This window comes from Aspergillus costaricaensis (assembly GCF_003184835.1).
Source record: "Aspergillus costaricaensis CBS 115574 unplaced genomic scaffold BO79scaffold_10, whole genome shotgun sequence".
Lineage (NCBI taxonomy): Eukaryota > Fungi > Ascomycota > Eurotiomycetes > Eurotiales > Aspergillaceae > Aspergillus > Aspergillus costaricensis.
Window position 1 is genome coordinate 712,462 of NW_020291810.1, and position 12,069 is coordinate 724,530.

The following is a 12,069-nucleotide window of genomic DNA, read 5'->3' on the forward strand; positions in this document are numbered from 1 at the left end:
TTTTATTTTATCTGATTATTAATTTTAATAAATATAGTAGTATCTTAGATCTATTCTAATAATAGATTAAATATATTATATAAATAGAGCTTTTTGGAATAGAAGACAGAGTATATATATATATTTTTAGAAAGATAAATCTTGTAGGCGTTACTAATCTTATTAATAATAAATATAAAATTATATCAGTTTTTTGATAGCTTTTATGAGGGCTAGCCTTATCTTTAATTATAAATATTAATAAAAACTTTATTATTAATATCAAAATTAACAGGATAATAAGACTAGTTAGCTTGTTATATTTACTAGCCCTGTATCTTCTAGATTCTATCTTATATAAAGATCTAGATTTATTCTATACAGCAAGTAAACTCACGGGCTTAGTCTCAGGTAATAATATATAGTAATAAGTCTGCCGGAGGAATCTAGTTAAATAATATTTAGAGTTTATACTCTTTTTTAACTATAAACAGAGATAATCTGGTAAATTTATAGGATAGAACTGCGGCAGTAAAATTAATAAATAATAATAGTTCTAACCAGTTGTCCTGGAAATAATTAATAAATAAAATAAATTACTGGACTGTATATTAATTAATAATTTTTATTTACCTGTCAGTCTGCAGATAATATATTATTAAAAGCTTTAATTTAATTTATAAGATTCAGTATAGTTTATTCCAAAAGTTAGTTATAAATTAATTTCCTTAGTTAGAAATAATAATATCAGGAGGTCCTGTCCAGGTATAAACTTAATTAATAAATAAATAAATTATATTTTATATAAAGATCTGCTTTATACAGGAGATAAATATTATATATTTATTAAAATAATCTATTACTATAAAGACAGGATTAAACCCGTGACAGTTCTTTAGGAAGAAGTAGAAGTCTATAAATATATATTATCATGGCTGATCAGGGATCAGAAAGAATTAAAGTAGTTTAAATAATAAGTCTTAATATATATTTTTTCTTTTATAAATTAAGTAATTATTTATATAATATTAGATATCTCTGTTCCAAGTGCTCTAGAAATATTATTATTTAATTAATATTATTATCTTAGTTTATCCAGGGTAAGCTAGTAATAGTTATTAATAGATTTTATCTAGAAGTCAGGCCCGTAGATTATCTTTATCAGAGATTATTAGTTTATTTTAATATAGAAGCAGTCTATCTTACAGGAAGTAGTTAGTCTTTTACTAATAGACTTGCTTCCGGAGGTTTTTTAAAAAAAGATAAATATAATTTACTTCTAGAATATAATCTATAATATAGAGATTTTATTTCACGGGAGCTATCAGTACTAAATTAAAAGTTATATTAAATTCTAGAAACTTAGACTTTAATAGTATTTAGTAATAGTAATTATTAGCTATCTTTAAATTAGTCTTCTTCCATGTAAGGCAGTCAGCTAGTATATTATTTTTTTTTAGTTAATATTTAATAATAAAATAATATTAAAATAGTATTTCTGCCAAGCAAGCCTGCCGGGTATTAAATTTTTTAATAATTATAAAATATTTTAGAGTTCAGTGGTCTATGAAAATTATAAATTTCTCTGATTATTATAGATCTTCCAGTTCTGCTCTTTATTTTATAAAAGTATATATAATAACCAATATTTCCTTATTATAAATATTATAGTTATACTCGGGTGGAGACATGGTCTTTAAGTAATAAGTTATAAAATATTATATATTCTTAATCTGCTAGTAAAAAACTCCTGTAATTATTTTATTAGTTATATTAGTTTCAACACGTATAAATCTAGAAAAATTATAATAAACTAGTATAGGAGTTAATATCAAGACCTGTTTTAAGATCTGGAAGACTGTCTTATAGAATTAGTTCTAGATAAATAAAATATTCTTCCAGATAAGCTAATTTATAGATTTAGTAATCCAGCTATAATTTCTTATAAAATACTGGTAGAAGTTACAGAATCTAAGAAATAATTATATTTCTTTAATAGTAATCAGATGCTATTATTTTATAATTATAGTAGTCTTTATAGAATTAACCTGAATATCTGTAGTAGTGATAATAAAATCTAGAAATCTAGTTTTTATTATATAGAATTTATACTTATAAATTATTACTTAAAGTCCGGCTGCCTGAAGATACTCAAGAATCTGATAAATATAAAACTTGTGCTTTATTTTATTTTTACTAAAGATTAGTATATTATCTATATATACTATAATAAACTTGTTTAAGAAGTCCATAAAAATCTTATTAATAAGATATTAAAAAACTGCTAGTCTATTTATAAATCTGAATAGTAATATTTAATATTTAAAGATTCTATAATAGATTTAGAAAATAATTAAGTCTTCGGATTCAAAATCTATGTAAATACAGTAGAAATCTTAATAAATATTAAATTTTATAAATATTTTTATATTCCAGAAGCAGTCTATCATCTTATTAATTAAGAAAATAGGATAGAGATTCTTACAGATCAGGATATTAAGCTTTTAATAATTAATATACAGATATAATCCTCCTCCGGGCTTTTTTATTATTAGAATAAAAGAGATAAACAGAATTGTATTAAATATAATAAATCTTTTTTTCAGATTCTTAATAATATAATTACAGGCGGCTTTAAGTTTTTCTAAGATTATTTTATAAAAAAAAATTATTTTTAACAGATTATTTTTTTCTAGTTAAATATAGTAGTCATGTGGTCAGAAGATAGGTAAAATATCTGACTCTTTTTTAAAAAAGATATCTATTAGATTATAATAATATTTAAAAAGAGTCTATTTTATTTTCTTTTTCTTAATTAGCTTAGATATTTTATAATAAGAATTTATTTTTTTTATAATAACTTTCTTAATCATGCTCAGGGATATAATGAATATTTCTAATTTAGAATTTTAAAGATATCTATAGAAGACAGCAGTTTTAATAAAAGTTATCTTAATTTTTTTAAGGATATTTCTTCTTTGGGGACTCCGGGAGGTCTTAAGAATTTAATATTAAAAACTTTAATCTATCAGATTTCAGTATATTTTAGCTAAGATTTCTTATAGAGTACTTTAGTAGATTCAGGGCATTTCAGGCTTTATTTTAAGAAAAAATATCCGTGGTAGAATATTAATTATTCTTTAAAAATTATAATCTTATTAGATAGTATCTTACTGGTAACTCTGATTAATTAAATACTGTAATAAAATATTTTAAAAGATTTATTATAGTAATCTAATCTTAACTTTATCTTATAAAAAAAGATAGTCAGACTATACTAGTTTATCTTATTAGTAATCTAATAAGATCTCTTATTTTATAAATTATATTTATTCCAGGATAATATCATGGTGGCCTAATTTAAGTATCAGAAATAATATATTATAGAATTAGTGTTTGTTAATTATAAATATAAGTTAGATAATATAAATTAAAAATACTGTGATCTTATTATCAAAGCCTGTAATAATATAGTTAATCTTAAGAAAAATAATATTAATTTAAAATCAGCAGACTATCTGAATAGCAAAAATAGTATTTATATAAGTATAAATATTAACTCTAGTATTAGTAAGAATACATGCAGATACTACTAGTCTATTATTTAATATTAAAGTTTTAATAGTAAAGCTTTTATTCTCTTGGTCTAGTAGATCTTATAAATTTAATAAACTAATATTAATATTTATTTTATCTAGAAAAAAGACTTCTTCTAGATATTATCTTTTATTAAATTATTATTCTTTATTATTTCTAACAGCTTGATTTAACCTGCTTTCTTCTTTAGATAATCCCGGGTTAAGTATTTCTGTTTCTAGTAAATAAAGCAGTATTCTTTAGTTATTATATAAGTATATTTTTCTAGCTTTATACTAGTGGTGCAGCTGGTGTTACAGAAGATTTTAATTAGAATAAAAAAGATTATAATTATAGTAATAATAATAATTAATATAGACAGCTGGCAACTCAGGATACTTATCTTACTATAATATTTTATTATATTATTAATTAAATTTAATAATCAGGCACACTCCTTAACATATTGCTTGAATATTATATTATTATTATTAAAACAGGACATAGTCAGCTCCTGTAACTTAAATAAAAGATATTAATAAAGATTTTTTTTTTAATAGACTTTAATAATACCTGCTTCTACAGCGAGGTAGTAGAATATAAATATAAAACTATAAAATTTATTATTAATTATTATTTTAAATTTCTGATACTGTCGGCGCGTGTTATAAGATTTATTTAGATTAGTATAAATAATTTTTAGATATTTAAGTATATCAGTTATATCTATATAAGAATTTAAAGTATCAGAACAGAATCAGGGAATTAAATACTTTCTAGTATTATTTTTATAATAGCTGATTATATAAGCTTATTAAATAGTAGCTATACTCAGGTAATCTATATTAGTCTTTAATTTCTATTATATTATAAAAAGCTAGTCTTTAAAACTGATAGTCTTGCTATTACTGAATAAAGATAAATTAGAGATCTTTATTAACTTCTTAAATTTAAAGATTTTAATTACTTAGCTGCTCTAGTTATTAAGCCAGAGAAGTTAGACAGTATATAAATTATATTTATATATTAATTTATTATAATTATTATTAAGCTTATTCTATTAGTAGATAGTCTTTTATATCTCTATCTCTACTTCTTTTATAATACAAAGAATTATATTAAAGATTTTATCAGGATTCTTTATATATAATTTATAGAATTAATTATAGATAATATTTCTCCTGTTATCAGGCTCTCCTTCTAGTAGAATTATTAGATATTATCAAGAATTTATAATACTTGGTGCTGATTTAGTATAGCTTTCTCTAGCTATTATAAGTATTCTTATTAATTATTCTAGTTCAGATCTTGGTCAGGTTATTTTGTCTTAGCTGTGTTTAATATTATCAAGTATATATAAAAAGTAATACTAGCTGCTAAGCTAGGTAGCTGGCAGTATATAATATTAATTTAGAAAATGAAAGATAGAGTGATACTAGAAATTATATAAAAATTAATTAAATAATCAAATTTAATACTATCTAATAAGAATTTCTAGTATAAGAAAAGAAAGAAAGAAGCTCAGGGAGAACATATAATTATATAAAGGTAAATAAGCCACGCGAGACAGGCAAATAAAGCAAATAAACAGAAGTCATGTGACCCAGAGACATCACTCGCTGTCACAAGATAAGTATCCTGAGTCACCAGCTGCTTATATCAACTATTATTATTACTATAACCATAACCTTCTCCGCCCCGGCCAAGACCTTCTATAACACCAGTTATACCACTAGCATGGAGCCGGAGGAACGCATCCATATAATAGCTGAAGAACATTATTTTATCTACTAGAAATAGGAATACTTAGCCTAGGACTGTCCAAAGAAAAAAGCAGGTTAAGTTAAGCTATTAAAAATAGTAAAAGATAGTAATTTAATAAAAGACAGTTGAAAAGGGCTAGGCCCTGTCAGCTATCTAGAATCAGAACATCTATGTTCTGATCCATCTGGTTCTGGACCTTGACCCAGAGATATCTGTAAGAAGGATAGAAATCTCCAGAGTAAGTAAAGAAGTATACTGAAGTTATAAAGAAAAACTCCCAGAAGAATTATCTATAAAAAAGACTAATCTATCTATAGATTAGATAGTTCTTTCTCTAATAAATTCAATTTCTTTATTAATTACTATATTTTACATAGTTCTCCCAGCTTCTTAGCCTATTACAGTTTTGAATTTATTCCTTTTCAAAGTATTTATTAGATAATAGACTAGCAATATGTAACAACTATAATAAATTAATAAATATTTCTAATTATTATAGAGACACTACTCAAGCCAATATTATTAATTAGTTAATTAAATATATCAAAGAACTAATAATCCAGAGTATAGAAATATAATATATTATCTTCCAAAAGAATATAATAATAAATAATAAGATTAGGGCCAGTCTCAAGCAGATTAAATAATTTATTAATATCTGATTTCTATCTTCTTAGGCATTTACTACAGTATCTCTATCTATATTAATATTAATATTAATATTAGTACCAGCCCAAGATCCGGCTGATATAAAGAAATTAAAGTTACTAATATCTGTAAGCTTTAATAAAAAAAATAAAAATAAGTTCCTGAGTTAGCTTAATAATATATAAATAAAAATTAGAATTAATTAATAATTTATTAATATACTAGCTGAATAAATTTAGTATATATTTATACTTCTAGACAGAGAAATTAAAACAAAGATTAATCTATAAATAGAGATTAATTATAAGATCTTATTCTTCTCAGTCACAGCTTTAATTAATTATCTTAAACTAATTTATAAAAATCTAGTTTAATAAGAAAAAATTATCAGTAAGCTGTCTACTCTCAAGCAGGAAAATTAAATAATTAATAATTTTTTAATAAAAATTAACAGCCTGCTAATCAAGGCCAGAGAATATAATTAAAAAAACTTAAATAAAAAAAATCTCCTGTATTAAATTCTAAATAATAATATTTATTAACAGATAGTAGATATTAAACAGAAACCAGACTTTAAAGATTTTTATTAATAAATTAAACAGATAACTAATAAATTTATAGAGATAAACTGATTTTTAGGAAAATAATTAGAATATTTTAATATCTGGGCAGGTAGCGCCCCTAAAAAAATAATTATAGATAATATTATAAATTAAGAATCTATAATAATAAGTATAAGACCTGCTCAACAAGCCTAATAGATATTAAAAAAAATATTAATTAAATACTGTAAAACAGGACTCTATTTATATTACAGATCTTTAAAATATTATATTACTAAATATCCTTATCTGCTACCACAGCGTCTCTAAGATTTAAAGAATAAAGTTTACTAAGTTTTACTCAAAGATAACCCAGCTAGTAAAATTAATTAAATATTAAAGAATCTAGTTACTCAGCAAATCCTAGTTCTAGAAAAAATATAGTTTTTCTAAATTATTATCTAGAGAGATACACACCAATTAACCATAATTATAAAGAGTTTAAGAAAAAGATTTAAGAATTTAAAAACCACTATACTTTCTTCATATTAGGATTAGTCAATAAAATTTATTTTATAAATATTTTAATTAATACCGGCTATACATCTTACAGGATAATTAGCTAGAACTTTATAAATAAAAATAAACTGAAGCATATCCTTATCAAACCCTAAAGTATTAAAAAATTCAAGAAAAAGAAAGCCTGTATAACTGAATTAATAAAAATATTACTGGATATAGATAAAAATCTATAAAAATATATATATCTCTACATCCTATTATATATATATAAATATAATATTATATTAAGACTTCCATGGATAAAATATCAGAATATAATATTTTAAGTTAAGAACTCTATACTCAACATCCAGAGTATAAAAATAAAAGTATAATATAGATAAAAACAGAATTACTTTTTAATACCACTTATAATCTCCGCCAACGTGTGGTATACTTAGAAAAATTAAAGAAAAAAAAAAACTTAGTAAAGCTGTTTACAGTAAGCCTGGTAAATATTAATAAAACTCTTTATAAATTCAACTAGCTAAAAAATTCTGTAGAAATAGAAAACAAGCTACCAGGCTCCTATCTTAAATACTTAGATATTTTTAATAAAATAATAATAGATACTTTACTATTTTATCACCCAGGAATAGACCATGTTATTAAGATAATTAAAAATATTAAAAAAAAAAAAAAAGATTTTTTAAAGCTCTCTCTATCAGATAAATTAATTAAAATTCTTAATACTACAGAAGATCCTGATTAATTTCCTGGAAAAAGAATTTATAAAAATTAGTAACTCTCCAGTAACCGCGCCCGTGCTGTTTATCTTAAAATCTAATAATAATCTATATTTCTACGCGGATTACCAAGCATTTAACTAAATAATTATAAAAAATCAGTATTCCTTACTACTTATTCAAAAAACCCTCTAATATATTTCAAAAATTTATTATTATATTAAATTAAATATTATCCAGGCCTTCCACCGCATCCAGATTAAAGAAAAAGATAAATAGAAAACTATATTTTATACTTATTTCAGATTATTTAAATAACTAATAACCCTATTTAAACTTATTAATTATTTAAATATATTCCAGTAATATATTAACTAGATCTTATAAGAATTTCTTAATAAATTCTGCTCTACCTATATTAATAATATTCTTATCTTTATAAATAAAAGTCTGACTATATATCATGTCCAGATATAATAAATACTAGAATACTTACAGAATACAGGCCTCTAAATAGATATTAATAAATATAAGTTTAAGATAATCACTACAAAATATCTGGAATTCATTATTAAAATAAGAAAAGAGATTTATATAAACTCTGTTAAGATCCAGATTATACAAGACTAAAAAATACTAAAAATTATCTATAATATTAGGGTCTTCCTAGGATTTACTAACTTCTATTAGTAATTTCTCAAGAACTAGAAGACCCACTCAGAACTCTTAATATAGCTTATTAAAAAAAATATTAAATTCAGCTAGATACCAGAGATCTAAAAAATATTTAAAACTTTTAAAAAAATCTTTACTACTGTCCCCATCCTTACATATTAAGACCCTAAATAAGAAATACTAGTAAAAATCAATTTCTCTAGATGATATACAGGAGGAATACTATTCTAATAAAATAATTAAAAAATCTTCTGCCCGGTAGCATACTTTTTAAAGAAAAATCTATTTATAAAATACAACTACTAGATCTACAATAAGAAACTGCTGGTAATTATTTAAATTCTATAAAAATAAAAGTCAGAATTTATTATACTTCTTTATTTTAAAATTCTCAGTAATTATCAGAATCTAAAACACTTTATAATCCAACAGCAACTCATAAAGTAATAAATATATTAAATCTAATTCTTGAGTTATTTTAATTTCATAATCAATTACCGTCCAGAAATAATAAATACTTAATTAAATATTTTATCTCAAAAATCCCAGAACATACCCAAGAAGAAAAATAAGTATATTATAAATTAAGAAATCTAGTTATTTTATCCTATACCTAAAGAAGAGCTTATCTATATAATATCTGTTAATAAAATCTTTAATAAAGAAATCCCTGCCAGCCCAGAGCCCAAGAAATTAATACTAAATAATCTATAAAAGCAAGTAGAACAGACTAATAAGAATCTAAAGAAATATTATAAAGCAGTAACTAAAGACAGGCTTGAATTTTTTAAATAACTAAAATTAAAAATCTCTATTACAGAGTACTAGCTGGATATAAACCAATACCTATTCTTCTAAAAATAAGTCTGGATCTCTAATTCAAAATTCTTATAAACTCAGATTATTTAAGAAATCTATAATAATATAATTACTGAGCATCCCGGACAGAACCAGACTTATAAAATAATTATTTACTATCACTATTAGCCAGATATAAATAAAAATATTTATTAATTTTACTATAATTATAACAGCTGTAAAGCCAACCATATCTAAAAAAATTATAAATAAAATTTCTTGAAACTATTACTAATTTCTAATTAATCTTAATAAAATATTATTATTAACTTTCTGGTAGACCTCCCAGAGTCTCAAGATTATAAAAATATTATAATTATTACTGACCAGCTAACTAAAAATATTATTATTAAAGCTATTCTGAGTATGGATGTAAAGAACTTTATAAATATATTTATCTAAATATTTTATAATTACTATAGAATATCTCAGTTAGTAATTTCAGACTACAACTCTTAGTTTATAAATAAATTATAAACAATCCTATATAAGATACTAAATATTAAATAATATTTTTCTATTATTTATTATCCTGAAACAGATGGAGCAATAAAACACTAAATTATAATTATTAAGATTTTTTTATAATACTTTGTAAACCAACAATAAACTAACTAATAAAAATTATTATTCCTAATATAATTAGCTCTAAATAACCAAGACTTTATATTAATAAAAATAAATCTCTTCTTTTTACAGTACAGCTTTTATATAAAATTCTTAGACTTAAATATCAAAGCAGATTCTTTAAAATATAATTAAACTAAGAATCTCTGAGAGCAGACTGAGGCTATTCTTAGTAAACTTTAAGAAATTTAAGATATTACTAGTTTAATAATAGCAGCAGTACAAGAAATACAGAAATAATATATTAATTAACAGCAAAATCCTGCTCCCTGCTATAAAGAAAATAATAAAATCTAATTAAATCTGAAAAATATTATAATTAACTAATTTAATAAGAAATTAGACTAGCAGAATATAAAATTTACAGTACTAGAATAGATCAGAATATATATATATAAGCTAGATATACCACCTAAAATCTATCTAGTATTTTATATTAATTTACTCTAATTTATTATTACAGATCCTCTACCCACCTAAAAAGTAATTAATTAGTAATTAGATACTATTATTATAGAAAATAATACTGAAGAATATATTATTAAGAAGATTATAGATAAGAAAAATATACTTTAAAGAAAATACAGCTATAAAAAAATATTTCTAATTAAATAAAAGAAATATATTAAATCTACATAGAAACTAGTAATTAAGTTTTATAATATTAAGACCTATAAATACTAGCATAATCCTATTTATCTATCTTGTTTAAAGAAATCTACATCAACTCAGCTGTATCATGATAAAAAGAATAATAATTAAAAAAAACTAGACTTTGTTAGCCATCTAGAATCAGAATATTTATATTCTAATCTGTCTGGTTCTGGACCTTGACCTGGAGATATTTATAAGAAAAATAGAAATCTCTAGAATAAATAAAGAAGTATACTGGAGTTATAAAGAAAAACTTCTAGAAGAATTATCTATAAGAAGGACTAATCTATTTATAGATTAGATAATTCTTTCTTTAATAAATTCAATTTCTCTACCAACTACTGTATCTTATGTAGTCCTCCCGGCTTCTTAGCCCGTCACAACAGTACCTAGGAGAAGTCTTCTTTCTAAATAAAATAAATATTAATATTAATTTATTAGATTTACAAGATCTGCTAGACTAAGAGAATAAAAACTTTATTATTAAAACTCTAATATTAAATAATAGACTAGCAGTATCTATATATATTCTTACTGATACTAAAGTTAATATCTATATTTATATAAATACTGCCTTCATTATTTAGATAGTTTATTAATTTTAAATTAATACTGTTTCTCTTAAGACTAACTGTATTATTACAGGTTTTAATAGTAAGATTATAGTATTTTTAATTTATATTATCTAACTTATACTTACAGTCAACAGATATCAGTTCTATAATATATTATTTCTAATACTTGAATTAGGCTGCTATGATATTATCCTGGAATAAATATAATTTATAAAATAAGAGATCTTATTAGATTGTTAATAAGATAAACTGATATAATTTAACTATTTTTTTTTATAAGATAAAGTCAAGACTGGATTACTATAATAAATCCTTTAGAATATTCTATTATAATATTTAATTAATTAGAGTTACTAGTAAGATACTACCTGATAAGTGTTACAGGACAAGCTCCTACTAGAGGACTCAGCTAACCAGCCTCATTGCTGCCTGCTGACTAAATACAATATATAAAATCTCAGGAGCTCTGAGATTTTATTCTTAATAGCAGCTATTTTTTCTTGTCCAACAAGCAATGTACTCTTGGAATTAAGAGATAATCTCTAATATTAAAAATAACTCTCTAGATAAACCCATGGTATAAAGTCTGATTATATAGTTAATAAAATATAACAGAACAGAATAGAACAGAATAAAAAAATAATAAATAATATAATATAGTTATAATTCCTTGCCAACCTTATTAATAGACTAGAGAAGACTGAATAATAAATAATAAAATAATAGAATTATTACTAACAAGCTTAACAGAATAAATATAAACAGCTAAATTAATATATTATAGAATTATAAAATATTATTGATATCTAAGCTATAAATAATATTTTTTATAATATTATTATCTCCCCCTCTCTGTACACGGCCTTGTAATTAAAATTTATATATTTAGAAATTAAATTCTTTAACAGACAGAATAAAAGAAAT

The 12,069-nt window shown here is 22.4% G+C and overlaps 1 protein-coding gene across 1 annotated transcript; it reads right to left on the reverse strand.

Moving 5' to 3' along the window:
* Positions 1 to 2,483: 2,483 nt before the first annotated feature.
* Positions 2,484 to 2,675, reverse strand: BO79DRAFT_143305 (uncharacterized protein; the record flags this gene model as incomplete). Its single annotated transcript, XM_025678313.1, has 1 exon — positions 2,484 to 2,675. A coding segment is annotated over one exon (192 nt), but the record flags the coding sequence as incomplete, so codon positions are not given.
* Between the last annotated feature and the right edge of the window lie 9,394 nt (positions 2,676 to 12,069).